The sequence below is a fragment of the Heterodontus francisci genome, chromosome 18 (assembly GCF_036365525.1).
Source record: "Heterodontus francisci isolate sHetFra1 chromosome 18, sHetFra1.hap1, whole genome shotgun sequence".
Lineage (NCBI taxonomy): Eukaryota > Metazoa > Chordata > Chondrichthyes > Heterodontiformes > Heterodontidae > Heterodontus > Heterodontus francisci.
The window spans coordinates 69,161,906-69,188,513 of NC_090388.1; the positions used below are offsets into that span (position 1 = coordinate 69,161,906).

The 26,608-nt window shown below is 43.0% G+C and overlaps 1 protein-coding gene across 1 annotated transcript in view; it reads left to right on the forward strand.

Annotated features, from left to right (window-relative positions):
- The first annotated feature begins 21,289 nt into the window (after nt 1-21,289).
- LOC137379705 (sortilin-like) overlaps nt 21,290-26,608 on the forward strand; it is a 163,162-nt gene continuing 157,843 nt past the window's right edge. The window contains exon 1 of the mRNA XM_068050940.1: nt 21,290-21,624. Within this exon, the coding sequence (XP_067907041.1) occupies nt 21,373-21,624 (252 nt within the window). The 5' untranslated portion in view covers nt 21,290-21,372. The remainder of the gene's footprint in view (nt 21,625-26,608) is intronic.

The following is a 26,608-nucleotide window of genomic DNA, read 5'->3' on the forward strand; positions in this document are numbered from 1 at the left end:
CTGGGCCAAAAAGACTGGAGGGTAACCCCACCTCTGCCTTTTTGTGCCCCCTCGGAGTGACTCCGGTCTTTCTAAATCAAAGTTTCAGTTGGCGGGATCCCTGTCCCTTTAAAAAATGTAAAGGGACAGGGATCCCGCCTCCAAGAGTGGTCAATATTTGATTTTGACAAAGGTAAAATATCCTTCCTCGCCCTTCTCGACCTGTCTGCAGCCTTTAACAAGGTTGATCACACCATCCTCCTCCAATGCCTCTTCACTGTCATCCACTGGGTGAGTCTGCACTCACCTGTTCCATTCTTAGCTATCTAATCATAGCCAGAGAATCTCCATCAATGGCTTCTCTTCCAGCTACTACACAATCATCTCTGGTATCTGCAAGGATCTATCCATGGCCCCCTTCTATTTCTCATCTACATGCTGCTCCTCGGCAACATCATCTGAAAGCACATCAGTTTCCATATGTACGCTGACGATACCCAGCTCCACCTCACCACCACCTCTCTGAACACCTCCACTATCTCTAAATTATCAGACTTTCAGTATCCAGTATTGGATGACCAGAAATTTCCTCCAATTAAATATTGGAAAGATTGAAGTCGTTGTCTTTGGTCCCCACCAAAAATTCCGCTCCCTCTCCATTAGCTCCAGCAATCCCATCCACCCATCACCCCTGGCTCCCAGTTAAGCAATGCCTCAATTTTAAAATTCTCATTTTATTTTCAAATCCCTCTATAATCTCGACCCTCCCTATCTCTATAATCTCATCCAGTTCCACAACCTTCCATGATATCTGCGCTTCTCTAATTCTGGCCTTTTAAGCATCCCTAAATGTAATCGCTCCACCATCAATGGCAGTGCCTTCAGCTGCTTAGGCCTCAAGCTCTACACTACCCTCCCTAAACTTCTTCACCTCATTATCACTTTCCTCCTTTAACATGCTCCTTAAAACCTACCACTGTGCCCAAGCTTTTGGCCATCTGCCCCAATATCTCCTTATGTGACTCGGTGTCATATTTTGTTTCATAATTCCCCTGTGAAGTGCCTTAGGGTGCTTTATTATATGCAAGGCACTATACGAATACAAGTTTTTGTTGTCAATTCTTAAATTAATCAAGTAAAATGCCTGAATATGCATATTACCCATAATTTCTACTATTCCATTTTTTGTGAGGTATTATAATCCCTCCAGCCAATATAAGTATAGTTCCCCCAGGGGTTGTCAATGTTTTGTCCTGAATAAATACAACCAAATGGAAATAGTTTAACTGGTGTTTTATTCTTTGCTGGTGGGACCTTGCTGTGGACACATAGATTGTTGCATTTACCAATATAACAATAGAGACTACACTTCAAAAGTAATCCACTGACTATAAAATAGTTTGTAGCATATTTGAGGAATCTGTGAGGTATGAAATAAATGCAAGTTCTTTCCCTTGATTTGGTGTGCAGCCCATTCTCTCAGACTAAATAGTACAGAAAGAACTCAATCTGCTAACGTCACTCATATAACTTTTATGTTCTTTCTAAGCTGGTGTCTGAATGACGTGAGGACACATTGTAGAAACTAAAACAATTAATTAGCAGAGCACAGCTGCGAAGAGTGGTCTTACTTAAGTCTATTGGTTAGCAGCAAAATCTCCCTGATGACTTTAGGTCAATAGAGGTCTCTAGATAGTGCCCCTTGAAATCGGTGCTGAACAATTGTTCTTGTGTGAAATGTCATGCTATTCTGAAGCAGTTTCTTTGTTAACAATCACAGACGTGACTTAACAAAATGTAAGTATATCATTAGAGCAAGCACAAGTCTGAAAACTTGAAGTGAATTTATTATATGTAGCTAGTATTTCAAATGTTCTAACAAACTTAGTTTTCCTGCTCAGGTGCAAGTATAAAATTCCTTGTTACTATTTGAAGGACAAGATTTTCTTCCCCAGTATCCTGTCCAAAACTGCTACCTCAAACAACACCACTAAAAACAGATTATCTGGAAATTCATTCAATTTGTTTGTGGGACTTTGCTGGGTGCAAACTGTCTGCTGTATTTGCAGTGACTTTACTTCAAAGCGTAATCCTGATAAGCAACTTCTTGATGGAGCATTGCTTTGTGTCTGCTGAACTTGCCCACAATATCACATTCACTGCATTTCAAAGTAGTTCACTGTATGTGAAGGACTTGGAGACATCTATGAGAGACATGGTAAAGCAAATATAAATGCAAGTCTTTCCTTTATAAATCATACTGTCAACCAAGAAATAGCCAATGAGAAGGGTGCATTTTCTCATTTCCCATGTAGAGTTATTCTGTAGAATGTGACTGGCTCTCAAGAGAACACACTCATTACAATAAATTCTTGATGTAAGAAATGGAAAATAATCACATTTTTTTCATTATTACATCAAATTAGATCCCTTTCCATACAATTGGTGTACAACATTTGTAAAACAGGTTTGTTTCTTCTTATTGTACATGCTAACCAAAACACAAACACAAGAAATGCTGGAATCACTCAGCAGGTCTGGCAGCATCTGTGGAAAGAGAAGCAGAGTTAACGTTTCGGGTCAGTGACCCTTCATCGGAACTGACAAATATTAGAAAAGTCACAGATTATAAACAAGTGAGGTGGGGGTGGGGCAAGAGATAACAAAGGAGAAGGAGCAGATTGGACCAGGCCACACAGCTGACCAAAAGGTCACGGAGCAAAGGCAAACAATATGTTAATGGTGTGTTGAAAGACAAAGCATTAGTACAGATTAGGTGTGAATACACTGAATATTGAACAGCAGCAAGTGCAAACCTGAAGAAAAACAACCTGAAAAAAACAGTGGGTAAGCAAACTGAACAAACTAAGATGAAATGAAATAAATGCAAAAAAAGATTGTAAAAAATGTAAAAAGGAATGTAAAAAAAAAGAAGAAAAAATAACTAACAATGAAAGTAAAATGGGGGGCTGTCATGCTCTGAAATTATTGAACTCAATGTTCAGTCCAGCAGGCTGTAGTGTGCCTAATCGGTAGATGAGATGCTGTTCCTCGAGCTTGCGTTGATGTTCACTGGAACACTGCAGCAATCCCAGGACAGAGATGTGAGCATGAGAGCAGGGGGGAGTGTTGAAATGGCAAGCAACCAGAAGCTCAGGGTCCTGCTCGCGGACTGAGCGGAGATGTTCCGCAAAGCGGTCACCCAGTCTGCGCTTGGTCTCCCTAATGTAGAGGAGACCACACTGTGAGCAGCGAATACAATATACTACATTGAAAGAAGTACAAGTAAATCGCTGCTTCACCTGAAAGGAGTGTTTGGGGCCTGGGATAGTGAGGAGAGAGGAGGTAAATGGGCAGGTATTACACCTCCTGCGATTGCAGGGGAAGGTGCCCTGGGACGGGGACGAGGTGGTGGGGGTAATGGAGGAGTGGACCAGGGTGTCGCGGAGGGAACGATCCCTTCGGAATGCTGACAGGGGAAGGGAGGGGAAGATGCGACTGGTAGTGGCATCACGCTGGAGGTGGCGAAAATGGCGGAGGATGATCCTTTGGATATGGAGGCTGGTGGGATGAAAAGTGAGGACAAGGGGAACCCTGTCACGGTTCTGGGAGGGAGGGGAAGGGAAACGTTAACTCTGCTTCTCTTTCCACAGATGCTGCCAGACCTGCTGAGTGATTCCAGCATTTCTTGTTTTTGTTTCAGATTTCCAGCATCCGCAGTATTTTGCTTTTATTTTAGTACATGCTAACCGGTCAGTCCGACCATTAGACGTTGCAATGTGTTCTTTTAATTTCACGCAAGTCAGCATGTAGATGCAACGAATGCAGAAAAGATGGGGGGAAATGTATGAAAAGAATTGAGCACTAAATGTGCACTAATCTATTCAACTGTATGGAAACCCAGCAGAATATCTTGCTATATTTTGCTGCTTCTGCTGGACTTGGGGAACGTGCAGGGTTTGAAAATGTATTATAATATGGCTTGGTGAACACAACCAACACTATCTTATATTAATAGTATTGCTGAACATGCCATGGCTGTGAGTTACTTGAAGAGTTGTTATGAGTGTTTCCATTTTTTTGGTCAATTTTGAAATTTGTAGTTTAAAACTGAAGAGGAGTCCATGGAATTTTTTTTTACATGGGTTATTGAGAGGTCAGGACTGTAAATATTTACTGGAAGGCACCTGTCTTCAAATAATTATCCAGCAGGGGTTGTTTTTGACTTGGAGAAGATGTTTACAGAGAAATGACAGGTCAAGATTTATAGGGGCCAGGAGGCTTGACTCATGTGGCATTGTTTATGGTTTCGCTTTGGGCAATGATTTGGGATATGGACAATGATATGAAAAGATACTTGGAGAAAACTTGCCAAGAAGAACAAACCACTACAACTCAGTCATTTCCAGCAGTTTGGAAAAAGCCTGCCAGTTTGCCATCTCTTGAGGAGCTAGAAAGCAGGTGTAAGAAGCATACTGAAGCTGTGGCTGCATTCCTCCTGTAATGCCCATGTCTGAAACCTCTGTTGCTGCATTTCTGGAAGCCTACCCAAACAGATCTTCAACGTCGCCTGAAAAGAACTATTTTAGGAAGATCACAATGACAGCCGACTATACACATTTGGGACACCAAAGCAAAACATAGGACATCTTTCCATATCGTCTCTTTCTTCAAGAATTAGCAAGTATTTAACCCAAGTGTTCGTTTTGTCTTTTTTTGGTAATAGGGCTCTAAAACACAAATCCCTTTATTTTTCTGGTTAACCAGCATATGTGTGCATGTGTGAGTGTGAGGGGCTAAGGTAAAAGGGAACTTTAATATTTCAATCTGTGTGTTTATGCTTTACATCATTACCGGTTAAGACTTGTTTTATAATAAACTGATAATTTTGTTGTTTATTAAAGAAACCTGGTTGGTGTGTTTTATTCTGGGATAAAAATACAGTCTATGATTGACCATATTGGTAAGTGGGAGAAAATTTAAATATATGTTGTGACCAGCGGAGAAGTGGAACTAGTATATTAATCAGTGTACTCCTCCCACCTCAGATGTAACAGTATGTATATCCATTCCTATGATTTGCATTGTTTAATTATCAGCATATGATATATGCTTAGGCTTCAGTGAAAACATTCAAAAATATTTTTATTTTAACAATTAGTTACTCTCTGATGGTGATTCAAAACTTAGGGTCGTATTCAGGTCAAGTAGGTTTAGAGACTGGGGAGTGACAGAGAGGAGAGGTGGGGAGGATGAAGAGAGAGGAAAGAGGGGGAGGATAGAGGGGGAGAATGGAATGGGAGGATGGAGTTGAGAAAGTTGAAGGGGAAGGATGGAGGAAGAGAGGGAGGGACAAAGGAGGATATGGAGGGAACTGGGAATAGAAGCGAGAGAGGGAGGAAAGAGGAAGATTGGAGTGGGCACAAGGGATAGAGAGTGAAGGGCTGAATGAGGGAGATGGCGAGAGTGGGGCAAGATGGAGAGAGTGCAGGAGCTAATTGGAAAAATGGAGGCGGAAAAGAGAGTAGAATGAGTTGAGGGATGGGCAGAATGGAGAGTTGAAGTGGGCAAATGAAGATGGGGGAGAGTGGAGGCAGATAGGAGGAAGGGGTTTGGCAAAGAGGAGAAGCGATAGATTGCTCAGTGGGATAGATGAAGGGATTTTCTTCAATAGTGGGTATGAGACTGATTTCAGGTGGTGGAGGGGGAAAAGGAGAGTTCCAATATCCTGCTCAATGGGGGGAGTGGGGGGGGGGGGGTTGGGGGAGGGAGTCATTGGTAGGAATGCCTATGCTAAATTCCAAGATGTGACTCAGTGGGGGTGAGGAGGGTGTAGCTTGAAGAAATTGTTGCTCAGTGAAAGGGAAGGAGGTAGGGTGGTGGGTGGGAAGAGGGGAGGTTGGGTGGAGAGGATCCCAGAGGAAGAACCAAAAGTGTTATTCAATAGGGGATGTTGTGGAGAATGACACTGAGGGGAAAAGTAGCTCATGGGAGTTGGGCAGATGGGAGAGATTGAGTGAACAGAAATCTACAATTTGTTTCCTGCAGGGTCAGGAGTTGGAGAGGGTTGCTGTGCTCAGATCAGTGTTGTGTTTGGAGGAGAGTATACAAAGAAACTGACACTGACTTTATCAGTGGGGGTGGGACAGTAGGGGAATTGAGGGATATTTCCTTGGGAGAAGCACCTTGGGGCATTTTATTAAATGAAAGGCGCTATATAAATACAAGTTATTGTTGTTGCTTCCCATATACAATTTTAGAAAAATTCATGTTTTAATATTGCTGTCAATGCATTGTCCACATGCTGTCACCACTTCTATCTGTTAAAGAGCTCCATTCTCTTCTCCTTTCTGTGCTTCGACCCCTCCTTACCTGACCATCACAGAAATTATGGGGCTCTACGTCTGGGATCACACCCAAAGACAAATGAGAAATTGGAAGCAGGAAACCAAATTGATCCCTAGCAATAATTTTAAAACTTCAATACAGGTTTTCTTTTATTGGAACCTGGATGCCCTTTCGACCACCCAATGTCTATTTTAGGGCCAGCGACCCCGAATTAACTTCATTGACATCATGAACTTCCCCCCCCAACCTCATCACTTTTGCCCTTCAACCCCTTCCCACCATCCCCACAACCAATAAAAAACGTGAGTTGCGATCAGTGGCCATCCCATGCCCATTTTACGGCTGCCGCCAGCAGGTAAAGTCATTAGCATGTTAATTTTTGTGTTTTCCATATTTCAATGAAGGCCCCGCTGCTTGGCGGCAGTGGGGGGGGGGGGGCTGCATCGATGCCTCACCGCTGCTGCTAATAATCGGCAGGGCCTTCTCGGTGTCGTGGGTTGAGGCAGGCTGCTCCCGCTAGCATTTTACAGGCCTCCCTGCTGCGACCCACGGCGTCGAGGGACTGACAAAATTCAGCCCACAGTATTAGTAAACATTATCGGGGAAGGTATGTCCATAACTTTATATCGGGTGCACCAGGAGTGCGACCTTGTTTCAGAACCAGTAACCATGGGGATTGTCCCTAGTTTACGTTTGGATGGGGTCGACCTGCTTTTTGGTAATGATCTAGCGGGGGTGAAGGTGGTAGCTTCCCCAGTGGTTTTAGAAAGTCTGAAATAAGTCAGTGAGACAGAGCAGTTGCAGGAGAAGGTTGCTGGCATTTTCCCTGACTGTGTGGTGACCCGGTCCATGGCCAAACAAGCTCCATCAGAGGAGGCTGAACTGGCACTGCAGACAGGTGACACTACTGTCTGGTTATCCAAAACCTTCTTCAGGAAATTAGAGGAAACAAAGGAAGTGTTAACCAGGTCTTTCTTGGTTGAGGCTCAACAAGCTGACCTAATGTTAAAAAGGTTAGCACAGACTGCCCAAACTGAAACTGAAGCAGAGGGAGTTCCAAAATGCTACTATTTATATAATGAGGTGGTGATGAGGAAGTGGAGACTTCCTCACAAACTTGTGGACGAAGAGTGGACAGTGCTTCACCAGATAGTGGTGCTGCTGAGGTACTGTAGGGAAATATTGAGAATAGCCCACAAGGTTCCAATGTTGGACATGTCAGTGTACGAAAAACCCAAGACCAGATAAGACAGTATTTTTTCTGGCCACAACTACGTAAGGATGTGGTGGAGTTCTGTAAGACTTGCCACACGTACCAGGTTGTGGGGAAGCTTCAACCTGCAATAAAACCTGCACCCCTAATTCCCATACCGGCTCTTGGGGAGCCATTCAGCAGAGTGCTGGTAGATTGTGTGGGGCCCCTGCTGAAAACAAATGGGACTACCAGTATCTTCTCCCCATTATGGATGTGGCTACCCAGTTCCCAGAGGCCATTCCCCTAAGAACTATCTCTGCCAAGATAGTGATGGAGGGGCTAACCCAATTCTTCACCCTATATGGCCTGCCTGCTGAGATTCAGTCCGATCAGGGCACGAATTTCATGTCTGGTATTTTTCAAAAGGTCATGGGTAATCTGGACATAACCCAGCTAACGCCTACCACCCATAGTCACAAGGGGCTTTGGAGCGGTACCACCAGACCCTCAAGACATTGATCAGGGCATACTGCTATGAGTACCCCCATGTCTGGGACAAAGACTGGGATTTCTTCTGTTTGCTATCAGAGACTCACCCAATGAGCCCACTGGCTTTAGTTCCTTTGATTTAGTTTTTGGATACGAGGTGAGAGATCCTCTTAAACTGATTAAGGAGAGGTTTTTGGGACACAGGGATGAGCCTTCCATGTTAGACTACATCTCAGTGTTCCGTGAACAGCTCACGGGAGCCGATACGGTGGATCAGAAACACCTAAAAACCTCCCAGACAGCTATTAAAAGGCAAGCAGATAAACATCCAAGGCCAGAATATTTCAGCCTGGAGACCAGTGCTGGAATTTTACATTGGGAGGAGACCCTGCCCACCAGCCAAAAGGTAGGGTGCGATCCCACCTCCACGGTGCTTGGAAGCCACGCTATGACTTTGCGTGGCCCAGACCCTTAATTGGCTTTGGGCAGGACTTCTGCTACTCTGAGGCAGGAAGCCCCGCCTCCAAGAGCTGCCGGCCAATCAGTGGGCTAGCAGTTCTCTGTCCCACTGCTGGGACTGCATCCAGCCAGAAGAGCAAGAGGGATGCTGGCCCAAGAATGAAGGTAAGCATGTGGACCCTTGCCGGGGCCAATTGGCCGTTAATGCAGTGACTCCTACCCAATTCCCCACCTGGAAGACTGTATTGATAGAGGAGGACATGCTACCTATATAATCAAAATAGACTGATAGTCGTTTAGTAGTGCAGAACTTGAGTATTGCTGAAAATAGAGACATGTTGTTGAAGCCTTTCATCTTGCACTCATCAGGACAATCTGCAAGAATAACCAATCTAAGGGAAAACAACATTGTTTTCCCTTACATTGGTTATTGTTGCGGATTGTTCTGGTGAGCGCAAGACGTAAAGCTTCGATAACATGTCTCTATTTTCAGCAATACTCAAAATAGTCTTGTTAAAAGGATACTGGCAGGTTCCCTTAACCATCCGAGCTTAAAGAGATCCCAGCTTTTGTCACCCCCCAGATGGCTTATTATGGTGGCGGATGGTGCCATTTGGATTAAGGAATGCCTCAGTCACCTTCCAAAGGCTGATGAACCAGGTAGCGGCTGGCCTACCCAACTATTTAGTGTGCCTGGATGATCTGTTAGTGTACAGTGACACCGGACTGAGGGGGGGGCACCTAGACCAGTTAGAAGCCCTCTTCTGAAGGTTACAGTCAGCTGACCTCGTGGTAAGTCTTGCAAAGAGCGAGTTCGTTAAAGCTCAGGTAACCTACCTGGGTCATATTGTGGGTCAAGGGCAAGTGTTGCTCAGAGAAGCAAAAGTACAGGCACTGATGGATTTTCCCATCCCTACGGCCAAATGGGAAATACTGCGACTTTTTGGGATGTGTGGGCTTTTCCGCAAGCTCATCCCAAACTTCAGCACTTTGCCGCCCACTAACAGACTTATTACAGAAAAGAGCAAAAGGTTGTGCGGTCAGGGAGGTACCAAGCAGCTTTCGAGAGGCTGAAAACTATCATAACTAACAAACCGGTGCTAGCAGCTCCAAACTTGAATAAACCATTTAAAGTGGCAGTTGTGCTAGGCGTAGCTGTCGTCCTACTCCCAGATGATGAGTCAGGCATTGAGAGACCAGTTGGGTATTTCTCCAAAAGGTTTAACAGACATCAAAGGAGATACTCTACTGTGGAGAAGGAAACTCTGGAATGGTTGCTGGCTCTCAAGCACTTTGAGGTATATGTCCAAAATGGATATAGGGAAACCTTAGTATATGCCGATCACAATCCTTTGACATTTGTGGAGAAATTCAAAAACCAGAATGCAAAGCTATTTCGATGCAGCCTGCTTTTGCAACCCTACCACCTGAAGATTACACACATTGCAGGAACAAAAACAATGTGATAGCTAATGCTTTATCCAGAGTTTAACTCAGCACTGAGTTATCCTGGATGATAACTAAACAGCAAAGCTATGGCAGCGAGATATTGAGAAGTGAGTGTCTGAGGAAGAAAGTGCGTGTACAGTTCCTTTTTTAATTTATGACCTTAAAATGAAAGGCTCCGTACATCACGTTTCATTCCGCATGGATGGAGGAGTCACAAAAATGTGCTATGCCGAATAATGATTTTTTAATCCACGGTTGGAAACCTGAATTAAATTTTTAAAAAGGAGAAAAGGAACAGATAAAAAAAAGTTGACTGCTAACAGCTATGATGGCTGCCACAATTTGAAACACTATACCTTACATTGCAATGCATCAAGGTGGAGATAAGTTGTCTCTCCAGTCCCCTCCAGAACAATTATCTGGGGAATTTTGAGTGAACAACCTTTCCTGTTCCCATTAACAAGGCATTAAGGCAATCACTTGGGACATTAAACTGGTGGAGATGAACCACACAAACCTAATCACTTGAACAATGGGACCCTGGATGACAGAAGGGAATTCCTGGACATGAACTGATTGTTACAAGAGGGAATACACACTGGAGAGCCATCATGTTGACAGTCATGTGACAGGCATACCATGTGTGTTTAAGCTGGTGTTTTCTCTGCAGCAACTGAGACAAGCAACTGGACACTGATCAATAGAAGACCCAAGTGGGATCCCTTCTCCCTCTCTCCAGTCCACCTTACAAGCTTCAAATCCTGCCTGCTGGCCACAACCACCTAGGCAAATCATTGCTGCAGCCAGAGACCCCATGAAGGAAATCATCTGCATCACTGTCTCCAGGAGAACCCCAAATCAGCTGTCCACATCTGCAAACCAGAAGCCTCAGGAACACCGAATTCAGCCTGAAGCCAACCGAGTCACCAAACTCCACAGACTATATACCCCCTTTTATTGCTCTGGACTCTAATCCAACCAATCTATCCTTCCCGACTCTGTAACCTGTTTGTGTGTGTATGTGTGAACCTCAAGTGTGTGTGAAAGTTGGATCTTAGTTTATTATTCTACTTAGATTGGTTTAAGTAAAATAAAGCTAACCTCTTTATTTGTTAAACTCAAGAAAACCTGTCTGATTGCACGTAAATAGTTAAACACTCACTGAATTGGCAAGTATATGTACTTTAAAAAAGAAATAACGCTATTGCAATCAAACAAGGAGAGGGACAAGAGGGAAGCCCTTTGACCCCTCCTCACCTGATCATAAACCAACACTCATTAATTTTTGTTCTACACGCACAAAACAATATTTCATATTTAACCTTTCTTCATGCTAAGAGCAAGTCAAAAAATTCTTGGGGTTACATCCCACCCTTGGAACATTTTGACCTTGGCACCCAATTTGACATTTATTGGAGCCTACCATAATTCTGAGTGCGAGTCTCAGTCTTTATGTACTTTAAGGGTGTAAATTCATCATCACTCCAATCCCATTACCTACTTTATTTCCAAACTGTGGCAACATTAAAAAAAGTGATAGGGAGTGTCAAATATTGACAGGAAACATCCAACTTACTTCAAAAAAGCAGCTACTACCAGTATTGAAGAAAATAAACCTTCACATAAAACAGTTGGACAGGTCCCAGATAGTCACATTTAAAGGAAGCCAAGTTTTTGAAAGGTACATTTTAGCATCTTATTTATTTATGACTTTTTTGGCAATAAGCAGTCAATCAACATCCCTATAACTGGGACACTCAGACAGCAACAGCTCTTTTATTTTTATCTGGCTGAAGTTTCTAAGCATCTGGAAGTCTGATGATCCCAGCCTTGCCTTTCAACCTAGTTAGTGTTGACGAGCTCCAATGCACCTTCCAAATGATCCAGCTGGTCGATACTGGTAATCTCCAATGTCAGTGATTTTTTTTATTGCAGAACACTGACAAACTGACATTGGGTTTAAAAAGCTGACTGGTTGGCAGGTATGTTCAAGGAGAAGCCCTGATAGGTTGAATGAGCCTTTTCAGAGTTAAAAAAAATGAATAATTTACCAAAGGTTAGCATTCTAATGAAATCATGAAACTGAAAATTGACAGCTGCTTGTTTTGTGCATTACAAATAATCCATATGCGAGAAGCATGGATTTTGCACAGCAGTACAAAAGAAGGTCACTCAGCTATCGTGTCTATGCCATTGTCAGCCCCTAATTGGAGCTAGAAGCTCTAGCTCCTCTTCCATGCTCTTCCCTTACTTTTTAAAATGTTTCTTCAAATATCTATTGCCCTCAAATACTGTGATTGAATCGGCTTCAATAACCACTTATGGTAAAGAATTCATTTTATTTTCTCATAACACTTTTCTTGAAAAATTCTCACATCGCTCTCTCTCTGAGGGAGTGCTGCACTGTTGGAGAGGTGTTTTTCCAGATGAAGTGTTAAACTGAGGCCCCATTTGCTCTCAGGTGAATGTAAAAATCCTACTATTTTAAAGAAGCGCAGGCATCCTGACCAATATTAATCTCTCAACCAACATCACTAAGCAGATTATCTAGCCATTATCACATTGCTGTTTGTGGAACCTTACTGTGCGCACATTAGCTGCTGTGTTTCCCACATTGCAAGAGTGACAACACTTCACAAGTACTTCGTTGGCTGTAAAGCCATTTGGGATGCTCTGAAGTTGTGATAAGTGCTATACAAATGCAAGTTGTTTCTTTTATTCTTTTAATACCAATCTTGTTACAGATTCACTAATCTGGAAATAATCGTCAAAACCCTTTCCTAATTTTTCACTAAGTACCCATTATTCTTCTCCTGTATTGAGTCATAGAGAGATACAGCACTAAAACAGGCCCTACGGCCCACCGGGTCTGTGCCAACCAACAACCACCCATTTATACTAATCCTACATTAATCCCATATTCCCTACCACATTCCCACCACCTACCTACACTAGGGGCAAATTACAATGGCCAATTTACCTATCAACCTGCAAGTATTTGGCTGTGGGAGGAAACCGGAGCACCCGGCGGAAAACCACACGGTCACAGGGAGAACTTGCAAACTCCGCACAGGCAGTACCCAGAACCGAACCCGGGTCGCTGGAGCTGTGAGGCTGCGGTGCTAACCACTGCGCCGCTTTTTTGGTACCTTATTAATTCAAATAAAATATGCTTTATTATGACATGTCTTTTTAAGATAGAACTACAGCTATATTTTCCACAGTACTTGGGTGTGTATCTGTGTTGTTTTGACTTCTAGTTTCAAACCTCCACAGGTTAATCAAATTGCAGTAAACATGAACCTGGATGAAAGATGCAAATAAGTACTTGTCCCAGGGCATTAATTCTGGCAGAAGTATAGCAGCGAAGTCCACGAGGACTCCCTGTGATGAGGTCCCAGTTTGTCTAGAAACACGTTCATGCCTTTGTTCATGCATGCACTGATGCTTCCTTCACCAGCTGTTTACAGATTCACCTGTGCAATGCATGAGCAGTCTGTAAACAGGTTAGTGTATGGCACCAAACAATTTTAGTTTGACATTGAAAGGAAGGTCATAACTTGGAACTGTATAGTCTACAGACTAAAAGCCAGGAATAATTTGGAAAAGCCCAATTGTAGATGTGTTTGGGTTTCTTTTTTAATGCCAGCAATATTGCACTGTGCCCACAATGCAGCATAAATGAGTTTACTGGAACTTGGCATGGTTGTTTACAATAGCCACTTACGTATCTACACCTATGTAATACTGGTATAATTTCACTGTGTGGCAGACTGTTTCACTGCAAAGACTTTACATGACACATTATATTATACATGCAAGTCTCTGCTTTTGCATGAGAGAATCCTGAGGTCATACTCTCACACCATTTTGGCACAGAACAACTCACTAAGTGAGTGAGTGGTATGTGATGTCAACACAAACTGCTCTTACAGTTCAAGTGAAACAAAAACAGAAAATGCTAGATCCATCAGCATTTATAAGGGGGGGGGGGCGGGGTTCATATATTGGGGGAATATCCTTTGTCAGAGCTCAGGCTCATCACTGACCCAGCTTTTATTGGAATGTGTACATGTGGGTTTTTGTAAAACTAAAGATCCGATTCTGCTGGCAAATGCACAAAATCTCCATGAGCGCTACAAGTCATGTACATAAGCCACTCACTTTGCTGCTGACAAAATAAAGGCTCCCTGTCTTCTATATGGCCACCATCAGGTGCAACACCTGTCCTGTCCATCCCCTTCATATCCACAAAACGCATATGGATAGTTACTTGCATATTGACAGAAGGAATCCGACATTCACACTAAATGTGTAAGAATCTAATGCTACCTATTCACCACTAGAGTACTATGGATCGAACCCACTGTTGAATTGTTCGGGGTTTAGCATTTTGCAGTCTCTATGTCAACAATAGTGAAGCAGAGTTCTAACCGCTCCCCTGATTGCACTGCCAGGAATCTAGCCACACTCGTACAATACAATTCCAAGCAGTGAACATCCTCCCACTACCTCACCTACTGGGTAGCAAAAACAGTAATAAACATTGATTTTGTGGTTAATACTTGTCCATTGCATTTCATAAAGCTAAAGGCAGAAAAAGAATGACAGGGTACTGACATGTGCAGAGTAAGCCTGCTGACTTTTTGGAAGGAAAATTCTAGAGGAGCGAGGCAGAGACTTGGAAGAGAAAAAGCTATTTCCCTCCATTCCCAAAGCAGACCTTCCATTCTGTCAGTACACACATCAGTCACTGATAGTGTTTCACTCCTGCACTTTCCTTTCCTTTAAGAGAAAACTATTACAAGGTAGGATGACTCCATTGTGAGTGAAAGGGCTCTGTTCCTTGTGAGTGCATTATAGTTTGAACAGACACTCTTCAGTTGTCATAAGGAGAGGGTTGCCCTACCTCCGAACAGCATTATCCATCTAACTAACTACGCGTCTATCTATATATATTTATATGTACATATGTACTTGAGAATTGTGTTACATATGTTGAACTATTCCTTTAATTAGTTGCCAGTAGCAAGAAGACCCAATCCTCCACATGAAGTTAGCATGGCAGTCAGACTTTGAGCCTCAGAGGTATGGACCTCCTTTCTGGAGGATTGTACAATAGGCTTTATTAATTCCATGGCACATTGCCAAAGTGGGGAGAATAGACTAACATGAGATAGAAAATGAGAGGTCAGAGTCTCCATCTTGGGTGCAATAATAGACCCCAACCAAAGTGCAGTACTCCCTGTAAACCTACGCCTGGTTGCCCCTCCTACTCCCCTGGCCTGAAGAGTGTCGAGCATTATGTAGGACAATGCTGACAGATGTGCATCAATAGATCAGAGTATTTTCTAAATGGTGACAAACTAGAAACTATGGAGGAATGGAGAGATTTAGGGGTCTATATACAGAAATTACTAAAAGCTAGCAGACAGGAACAAAAAATAATTTAAAAGGCAAATGGAATGTTGGCCTTTAGCTCAACAGTGCTGGAACACAAAGGGTTGGAAGTTATGTTTCAGTTACACAAATGCCTGCTTAGACCACATTTGGAGTATTATGTTCAGTTCGAGGCACTGCATCTCAGCAAGGATATAATGGCCATGGAAAGGGTGCAGCGCAAATTCACTAGAATGATATAGAACTAAAAAGGTTAAATTATGAGGGCAGGTTGCATAGACTAGGCTTGTATTTCCTTGAGTGTAGAAGAATAACTGGTGATCTAATTGAGGTGTTTATGATGTTTAAAGGATTTGATAGGATAGATAGAGAGAAACCACGTCCTCTGGTATGGGAGTCCAGAACAAGGGGGCAGAACCTTAACATTAGAGGCAAGCCATTCAGGGTGAAGTCAGGAAGCACGTCTTCACAGAAAGGATAGTGGAAATTTGGAAGTCCCTTGACCCAAAAAACTGTTGAGGCTAGGTCAATGGAAAATTTCAAAACTGAGATTGTCAGGTTATTGTTAGTCAAGGGTATTAAGGGTTATGGAACCAAGGCGGGTAAATAGAGTTAATATATAGATCAACCGTGATCTAATTGAATGGAGGAACTGGCTCAAGGTGCTGAATGGCCTACACCAGTTCCTATGTTTCTGTATTCCTCTGTATATAGGTGCTGTGTAAGTAAGATGTACAATTGCACCAATGAAGGAGCCAGGATGAAATTCTAAATGTAGACACAATTAACTGTAAAACATTAGGTGATTTCCTATGATGGTATACAGAATTGCAGTGGAACACTTAGTCCTTAGAGATACAGCACTGAAACAGGCCCTTCGGCCCACCGAGTCTGTGCCGACCAACAACCACCCATTTATACTAACCCTACAGTAATCCTATATGCCCTACCACCTACCTACACAAGGGGCAATTTATAATGGCCAATTTACCTATCACCTGCAAGTCTTTGGTGGTAGGAGGAAACCGGAGCACCCAGCAGAAACCCACACAGACACAGGGAGAACTTGCAAACTCCGCACAGGCAGTACCCAGAATTGAACCCGGGTCCCTGGAGCTGTGAGGCTGCGGTGCTAATCACTGCGCCACTGTGCCACTCTTCAGCAAAACTCCCAGATCCTCCTGAAAAACTGAAAAGTACCCAATGCTTTGCCTGGTTTAAAAGGTCAGGTCTTGCAAAACAATCTTAAACTTAATAGAGGTGAAAAATGATGTAATGGCATTGTCAGAAATAACAATGAAAGGAAAGCTGAGAACCCCCAAAATGGAAAACATTTGAAAGCTAGGTGGATAAAGGCACTCCTTGCAGCACTAAATGTCCTTGACCATTGATTGGTTATTGCAGCTGAAAGGGAGCCTACTTTTGTCAACAAAATAATATGGCACCCGTCATGTTTCAGGATCGATTTTCCACAGAAGGGGTTTGGAAAATAGAATTACTTTTATGTTGGGACTTGAAAAGCATTTGGATTAAAATACATCTTTTGTGGGAATGTAAAAAATCAGTAGTGAATTGATGGTCTGTTATACAACCACCTGATTTTCCTTTCCAATGAGATCAATGAGATATAAAATGAGGTGGGTTGTATGTCAGGTGGATGATTTGCTACTGCCCACTTTGCACTTCACCGAACTTTAAATTCACCCATGCAGAGGGTTGAATTTTTGTTTTGGGGGCTGGAAACTGGAAACAGGAGCTGGGTCTATTTCCGAGTCCTAAACCGGCCCCCGGGGCCGGGGAGGGGGTGGGGGGGGGGGGGGGGAGAAGGGGGTGGGGAAGCAGTCACTGACCGAGGATTTTCACAGAGTGGCACCCTTAATTGGCATGGAGACTGGTTCCTTGTCCAATTAAGGGTAGCAGACGGGCTCTTGAAGTTGGAGGCCCAATCAGAGGCCTTCCAGCTTAAAAGGAGCAGCAGGCTGCAGTACAGGGTAAGTAACTGAGAGGGCACTTCAACATGGAAGCACCCTCTCAGCAACTTTTAAAAAAATTTAAATTAAAAACCAGAAAAAGCAGCTATGGTGGAGGAGGAATCCCTCTACATGGCCACCTGTGGCTGCACCCTCACCCAGACAGGCAGAGAAGGGCTGTAGACCTGCCTGGACTTCTGGGCCCCAGCCTGCTGCTGGGTGCCTGCCTCCAGGCAGTTGAACAGCCCCCCCATTGTGTCGGAAAACTGGAGGCCGACTGGAAAATCCCAGGCGGCCTCGTCAGTGCCCCTAACAAGGCTCTATATAAGCCTAATTGAGGCGGGCATCCATTCCTGACTGTGAGCAGCAAGAGATAAAACAAAACGGGTAATTTTGACTCAAGAAATTTTGAGCTTGAGGAACAGCACTTTATCTTTCGATTAGGCATTTTACAGCCTTCCGGACTCGAAGCTGAGTTCATCAATTTCAGACCATAATCTTTGCGCCCATTTTGTTTCCTTCATCTTTGCTGGTTTTGGCTTTACTCTCTTGTTTTTGCTTTTGGAAGGCAGCTGTTCATCATTCTGCCGGACCCCAAACCCGCTTCGCCTAAAATGGCTGGGGTAGGAAAAGGTGTTGGGTAACCCACACGCTGGCTGGCACTGGTATTTTCAGGTCCCATCCACCTCCAGTCCTGACTTCGGTAGGACCCATAAATTCTGCCCAGCGTTCTCACACATGATTTTATAAAAGGCTATAAAATTATAAGTTATCACTGCTGCTGTTTCTCCACAGATTGTGAATAATAAGCAAGTCTGAGCAAATGAAACCAATTCACACACAGTAGGCTGGAAATTCTTTGCTGCGATTTCTGACTTTGAGCAGCAAGGGATAAAACAAAAGGGGTAATTTTGACTCGAGGAATTTTGAGTTGAGGAACAACACCTCATCTTTCGATTAGGCATCCTTCTGGACTCAATGCCGAGTTCATCAATTTCAGACCATAATCTTTGCCCCCATTTTGTATCCTTTTCTTTGCTGGTTTTGGCTTTTGGAAGGCAGCTGTTCATCATTCTGCTATTCACATCTCCTCTACACATCTTTTGTTTCTTTACTTGTTCCATTACCACATCATTTGGTCTTGTAGCATCAACCCTTTTGTTATTCAATCCTGCGTTCCACCCCAACACAGACCTTCCCTGTTGTTCTTCTTCCCACCCTCCCCCTTTCACTTGCTTAAAAGCTATCACATTTCTAACTTTTACCAGTTCTGATGAAAGGTCACAGACCTGGAACGTGAACTCTGTTTCTCTCTCCACAGATGCTGTCTGAGCTGCTGAGTATTTCTAGTATTTTCTCTTTTTATTTCATGTTTCCAGCATCTGCAGTATTTAGCTTTTGTATTGGGTAATTCTGACCTTGGATAGTAGTGTAAAATAGCAGTATCAATTCAGGTACCTGTTGTACATCTCTCCACTGACTTTACCCAGACAGTTAGCAGCCTATTTCCAATTCTGTAACATCGCCTGACTCTATCCCTACTTCAGTTTATCTGCTACTGAAACCCTCATCCGTGCCTTTGTTACCTCTAGGCTTAACTATTCCTATGCTCTGCTGGCTGGTCTCCTACCCTACATAAACCCGAGCTCACCCAAAACTCTGTCCGTTTCCTAAGCCGCACCAAATTCCTCACCCATTTGCTCACTGACCTACGTTAGCTTCTGGTCCAGCAACACTTCAGTTTTAAAATTCTCATTCTGGTTTTCAAATTCCTCAATTGCCTCTCCCCATCCCTATCGATATAACCTCCTTCAGCCCTACAACCTCTGAGACCTCTGCGCTCGTCAATTCTGAACTATTGCCCACCCCAATTTTCATCCCTCTACCATTGGTGGCTATGCCTTCAACTGCCTAAGCTCTGGAATTACCTCTCCACCTCACTACCTTGCACTTCTCCTTTAAGATCTGCTTAAAACCTATCTCTTTTGGTCATCTGTCCTAATATCTGATGTGGCTCGGTGTCAAATTTTGTTTGATAATGCTCCTGTGAGGCACCTTGGGACATTTTACTGTGTTAGAGGTGATATATAAATGCAAGATGTTAACAGAAATGAAAAGCAATTCTGATGTATAATAGGCAGCTGAACTGATATCACTCTCTTTACACTATCACTCAAGGCCATACTTAGCCCCCAGAATAATGGGTGATCAGTTTGGATTTTGGAACAGAATGTTGCAGGCCAGGCAGCCAAAAAAGACTGCGAGAAGGTTGGAATGCAGGAGAGATTAGTCAAAAGTTATCTTGTTTCTGTTGAGCCAGATGACCTATTGACATGGGGAAGCATACATAGTGTGTTTATATTTGTATGGTTATGTGGACAAGTTGTACTGATTCAATGAAGTGAATCTGATCTTAACTGTTGCTCGATATGTTCACATGCCATGAAATAATGCAACTTATCAATCCTCATCTCACCCAGGCTTTGCTCAGTTGATATCTGAGAAATTGTAAAAGCATCTGTGCAAAATGAATGAATAGCTGATTCATGTCACAAGAAGTCTGATTTTTAACCTGCACCAACCCCCATCCCCACCCCCCCAGGTAATACTAATATACAAATAATAATAATACAAATAATTAGAGGTCAGATTGGGTTAACTCCCACAAAAGTAAGGTGCTCAGATTGCTAATGGAAGTGACTGGTACCTCCGAATCTGAGAAGATTTCTCCTTTACCACTGACTTGAATTTTTAAGTCCTCCACTTTCGTTTTAAAACACCGTTTTTCTTCTTCATTTATTCTTCCAGTTTTAAGTGAATACGTCGTTCATGTATGTATTTGTATAATTATTGTGCTTGTATCTGGGTCTGCTTTGCAAGTGGGAATGGCAAACACCTGAAATTTGTGACAGGAATAACAAACAAACAACCAAAAGCAAGAAACACTGGAAATCTGAGATGAAAAACAGAAAATGCTGGAAATACTCAGCAGGCCGGCCAGCATCAGTGGAGGGAGAAACAGAGTTAATGTTTCAGGTTGATGTCCTGGTCAGCCAATGGAATTAAATATCAGGTGATGCGTAGAAGGGGCGGCTGATCCGATACCTCCTGTTCTGCGCCACGGCCCAAGACAAATGTCTAGCCCTAACAGTTTTCAAGCGAGTGAAGAGCTGGGGCAAAGGTGGGGAGGAATGAAGGAGTAAGGTCTGGAGAGGGTGGAGGTCAGGAGAGATTAAACGGCAAAAGGGATGATGACAGCAGGCAAAACATACACAGGGTTAAGACTGGGGTTTGGAACTTTCCTAATGTTTTAAGCTGCAGAATGAGGGGTGGGGTGGGGACTTGGATAGAATTCCAATTTTAGGCAGCACAGTGGCGCAGTGGTTAGCACCGCAGCCTCACAGCTCCAGGGACCCGGGTTCGATTCCGGGTACTGCCTGTGTGGAGTTTGCAAGTTCTCCCTGTGTCTGCGTGGGTTTTCTCCGGGTGCTCCGGTTTCCTCCCACAAGGCAAAAGACTTGCAGGTTGATAGGTAAATTGGCCATTATAAATTGTCACTAGTATAGGTAGGTGGTAGGGAAATATAGGGACAGGTGGGGATGTTTGGTAGGAATATGGGATTAGTGTAGGATTAGTATAAATGGGTGGTTGATGTTCGGCACAGACTCGGTGGGCCGAAGGGCCTGTTTCAGTGCTGTATCTCTACTCTAAAAAAAAATTGTGCCTTTTGCATTGAGGAGAGCAGAAGTTTGTGGCTCCCTGGGAGAGTGAAGAGGGAGGGGCAAAGTCAACCCCAAAGTCCAGTTGGAATTTCAGGGGGTAAAAGCGACGAAACTTTACAACTTTTGACATCACTTGGCTGTTGCACAGGTGACAGGTGCACGACAGGAAGCCTTTATCACATCATCTCATAGCAACACCCCAGCAGCTTAGCAACCGGACACACCGTGCTGGCGGGCATCCAACTATCACCCCGCCCGACCTGCCCACACCGCCCGCCCTGACTCCTCTTTACTTCCTTGTTTTTAAGTTGTTGAGTTTTTTTTTTCTCTCTCTCACTTGTTTTGTTTATATAAAGAAGGAATGGCTGCGAAGCTCACCGTTTTCCTCCTCATCGCGCTGTTTGTCTGCCCGCTCTGCTGTGACCACAGGAGGGATTTTCCCGAGTTACCAGCCCACCGGTTCGAGGTCTTCCAGCAGCAGGCCACCTTCAGGGGCGCCTCCAGGTACAGGAGAGAAGCCCCCCACAGTCGCAGTGCCCAGCAGGGAGACTGGTCATCCTCCTGTGGCAGTGCTGCCTCCGCCCAGACCAGCTTGAAGAATAACACCCACAATGTGAGTCTGATCGTTTATTGACCGTTCAAAAGTAAATCAATCAACAGAAGGTTTGATCCCTATTGGGATCTTCCTCTTTCTGGATGCTGGGGGTGGGGAGGCTCATAGTTTTCAACAAATCTCTTGCCAGTGTTTTGATTCCAATCCTGTATTTTTTTTTTTAAAACGTGGCCACCAATAATGATTTGAAAGCAGAGAATGCAACCAGAAAGTGTCGTCATTATTTGAGGTGGAACTCTCAGATTTCAAATTTCACTCGTTTTGGGGTGAGTCTCACCGTGTAAACGTGACCTATTTTGATACATCTCAGCTTTAAAGTGAAATGAACACAGCTGTTGTCTAAGCAGGTGTCTGTGTGTTGCAGTCTTTCTCATGAATCACACTCCGAATAACTGCCTGAACTTGTGAGCACTCTGCCACAAAGCTAATTTTAGCTTAAAGGGACCGTCCAGTCTATAGTGGTGTCCACGTCCAAGCGTGTGTATATTGTCTAGGGTAGGCAGTCATTAACTGGAAGTGTTCTGAGAATGAAGTGAGCCTTTTTATTGTTGATGCACAGAACTGACCTTCCAGAGCCCATGAGACAGGATGCCAGGTTGGACACCATGATTGACAAAACAATATAAATCAAGAAGCGTTGGATAAGCAGTTATGTTGGAAATATTTGATTCTTGTTTTAGTTAAAGATATTAATATATGGAACCAACGCAGATAAATGGAGTTGACATACAACGTAGCCATGATGTAATTGAATTGCGAAACAGTCTTGAGAAACTCAACAGCCTCCTTCGATTCCCATGTTCCTGGAGGATTATTATTGTTAATTAATTTGAGGCACACTTTGCCCTTTGTAATGCATAGAACTTGGGATATTTTTGTTTTAACCTGATTTTTTTTTTCCTGCTTTTATACTGCAGTCTGGTACTTTATTTGCTTGAGTTTTTTTCTGACCCAGATTGAAGGTGCAAAATCTATAGGACACTGTACTGTGAATGAATATTGAATTATATGACAGGGTTGGTAATGTTACCCAGTTGTTTTGCTCATTGAATTATGAGCGTGCACTTTATTAAGTAAATTATGTAACGTATTGTAGGAAATAGTTTGAAGTAAGATTTCAGGAAATTAACAGGTGATTGTATGGTGAATGGCCTGAACGTAGAGATGTCAGCCATTTAAAAAAAAAACTAACGTTAGAAAAAAAAAAGGACTTGCATTTATATAGCAGCTTTCACGACCTCAGAACATCCCAAAGTGCTTTACAGCCAATTAAGTACTTGTGGAGTGTAGTCACTGTTGGAGTGTAGGAAATGCGGCAGCAAAGTTGCAAATCGCAGGATCCCACAAACAGCGTTAAGATAAACGGTCAGATAATTTGCTTTAGTGATGTTGGTTGAAGGATGAATATTGGCCAGGACACTGGGAGAACTCCTTACTCTTCTTTGAATAGTGCCTTTTACATCCACCTGGTGGGAAGACAGGGTCTCGTTTAACATCGCATCTGAAAGATGGTACCTCCGACAGTACAGCATTCACTCAATACTGCACAGAACTGTCAGCCTAGACTATGTGCTCAGGTTCCTGGACTGGGACTTGACCCCACAATCTTCTGACAATGCTTGAAAACTTAGGAGTATGAAATTTCTGTTTAAGCAGAAATTTAAGCAGAAAAAAAGTCAGTGTAAATGCAAAACAAGAATCTTCCTTGTCCAACCCTGCAGTATAATAGTGTTTTGGGTCGTGTGTTATGTTTCATGTCACACATAGGCTCTAGCGAGTTACAAGACAGTAAAAAAATCAAGAAGCTCGCATTATAAACCATGAGAGAAGGTGCTTTTGCATGTGTCCCTTCTGTAATTTGGGTCATGAAAGAGAGACCATTGCATCTTGGGTTTACGCTGTTGAAACCAGCTCCTTTCTGACCGAGTGGTAACCCAAATTCTCCTTTCACGATCAGATAGTTGATTATAACAGTGTAAACGTGGGGAGGTGGTACACAAGTGAGCCTGTCCTGCAATCGATGCTGAAGAATCAAATGTAAATGAGCCTAAACAGAGTGGAATGGACTTTATCGATGTGTTGGATGTTTGAACGAAATGCTAGTCTGTGTAATTATCGACAAATCTGATACAGATCACTCTCCTGGTGCCATTTTATTCCGCTTTTATTGACTGTGAGCAATAGACAGCAGATGCTGAACTTGATAACGTCATTTCAACTAAACTTCCATTGTAGCATGTATTTTAAACTGCAGTGATATTGGATTCCATTTTACTGTGTGTTATGGTGAATTGCATTTCCTAATGTACCTTTACACAGCTGCAGCATGTTTGAAGGGTAAGTGTGAAATAAGTCACCAAAGTGAAGATCACAATCCTTTCAGTATGTAACAGCCCTGAACAAACTCCCAACCATTTTTTAAAAATTCTGTTTAGAATGCAATCAGGGATTTGGATGATGTCACGAGTTAAAAAGCAAAGTTCAGTTGTGTTACTAAAGTCATCTGAAACCCAGGATTGTGATGTATCTATTTAACGCCCGTACATTCAGACCAACTGGTATTTAGAATACACACACCTTTCTGTTAAATTTGAAAATAGTAGTTTCATGTCCATTAAACACTACTGTGGTCAAAGACAATTTCTGTGACACTGGGCATTTTGATTGCAAGTAAACATTCAAATAATTGGAAAGAGGATTTCTAATTTTCTCATTAATTTTTCTCTTTTCCTGAAGGCATTGACTTTGCTGAGTTATGGTTTCACTAGTGTCAGTTGCCTTTTAGTACCTTGGTAAATTGCAATTATTACATAGAATTGCACACAACATACAGACTATTTGGCCCAACTGGTCTGTGTTTGTGTTTATGCTCCACATGAGCCTCCGGTCACCCCTCTTCATCTTGCCCTATCAGCATGACTATTCTTTTCTCACGGGGTTTATCTACCTTCTGCATAAAGACAATTATGTTATTCACCTCATCTACTTCTTGTGGTCGTGAGTTCTGCATTCTAAGCACTTTCCGGGTAAAGAAGTTGCTCGTGAATTCCTTATTGAAGTTATTAGTGATTTATTTATCATTGTTGCCTAATCCTTGGCAGTGTCAGTAGGTTATTCAAGTACTGGGATAGGCACATCACAGCTGTGCCCAATCCTGTCCTTACCAGATAGCCGCATAAACTCACAACAGAGGTTGTGAGGAGCATGAATGCTGTCTGATTTCTCCCATCCTGTCCTGAGATTAATTGAGGCTTCTTGTGGTATCCTACCACTGAGATCAACTAGCTCGACACTGATCGAAAATAAAATCTGGGGACCTCCTGGAAGGTGTCAGCCTCGGTTCAATGGTAGCACTTTTGCTGCTCATTGAGAAGGTATAAATCCAGAAATCTGAGCCAATAATCCAGGCTGACACTCGAGTGCAGTATTGAAGGAGTGTTGCATTGTCTGAGGTGCCATCTTTTGAATGAGATGTTAAACCGAGACCTCTTCTGCCCCCTCAGGTGGACATAAAAGATCCCTTGACACTATTTGAAGAAGGGCAGGGGAGTTCTCCTCAGTGTCCCATCCAATATTTATCCCTCAAGCAGCATCATGAAAAAAACGATTATCTGGTCATTTATTTCAATGCTGTTTGTTGAAGATTGTGCGCAAATTGTCTGCCATGTTTCCTACATTGCAACGGTGACTATACTTCAAAAAGTACTTTTGGACATCCTGAGGTTGTGACAGGTGCTATATAAATGCAAGTAATGGCATGACTTTGAAAAGTTTAGATGAGCAAAGTGACCTTGGTGTCCACATGCTCCTTAAAGATGGCACGGTAAGTTGATAAGATGGTTTTAAAAGGCCTGCGAGTTACTTGGGTTTGTAAATGGTGGCACAGAATATAAAAGCAAACAGATCATGCTAAAACTTTATAAATCACTGGTTGACCTTCAGCTGGATTATTGTGGATAGTTCTGGATACCACACTTCAGGAAAGATGTAAAAGCGTTAGAAAGGGTACAGGGAAGGTTTACCGGAATGTTACCAGGGATGAAAGAGTTCAGTTTTGAGGAGTTGTTGGAAAGGCTAAGACTGTTCAAGGAACAGACAAGGTTTAGAGGTGAACTAATAGAGGTTTTCAAGATGATGAGAGGTTTCGATAGAGTAGATAGAGGAAAACTATTCCCTCTACTGAGTGGGTGAATAACTCGAGAACATAGATTCAAAATTATTGGCAAAAGATCTAGAGGGAAGATGAGAAATCTTTTCACGGAGTTGTCGGGATCGGGAAAGCTCTACCTGAAAAGGTGGTGGAAGCTGATTCCATAAATACTTTTAGACTCAGTCATTCACAGCACAGAAGGAGGCTATTCAGCCCATCAACTCCATGCTAGCTCTCCACAGAGCTATGCGGTCTCACTCCCCGGCCCGATCCCCATAGCCCTGCAAATCTATTTTTCTCAGATGGATATCCAACTTCCTCTTGAAGTCAGTGATTGTCTCCGCTTCCACCACCCTTGTGAGCAGTGAGTTCCAGGTCGCTACTACCTGCTGCGGAAAAGTGCTTCCTCATATTTCCCCTTTATCTTTTGCCCAAAACTTTCAATCTGTGACCCTTTATCCTTGTACCATTGGGTAAAAGGAATTTGGACAGGTACGTGAGGATGAGGAACTTACATGGGCAAAAAGTGGGGACTAAGCATGACTGCTCTTTCAAAGAGCCAGCACAGGTATGATGGGCTGAATGGCATCCTTCTGTACTGTAATTTTCTGTGATTTGAAGTCTTTCTTTGGCTCAGCTACTCACTGGATAAACTGAGTCAAGAGTGGTGTGAGAAAGAGGTTTTACCCCATTATTTTATTACACCTATCTTAGATGAACGTTAAAACCAGTAAATGGTTTTACTGAAAAATAATACACTGTGCTTTGTACGGATTTAGATTACCCTTTGTGTATGTGTATAATGTAAAACAAGTTCCTGCATGTTTGTTTTAT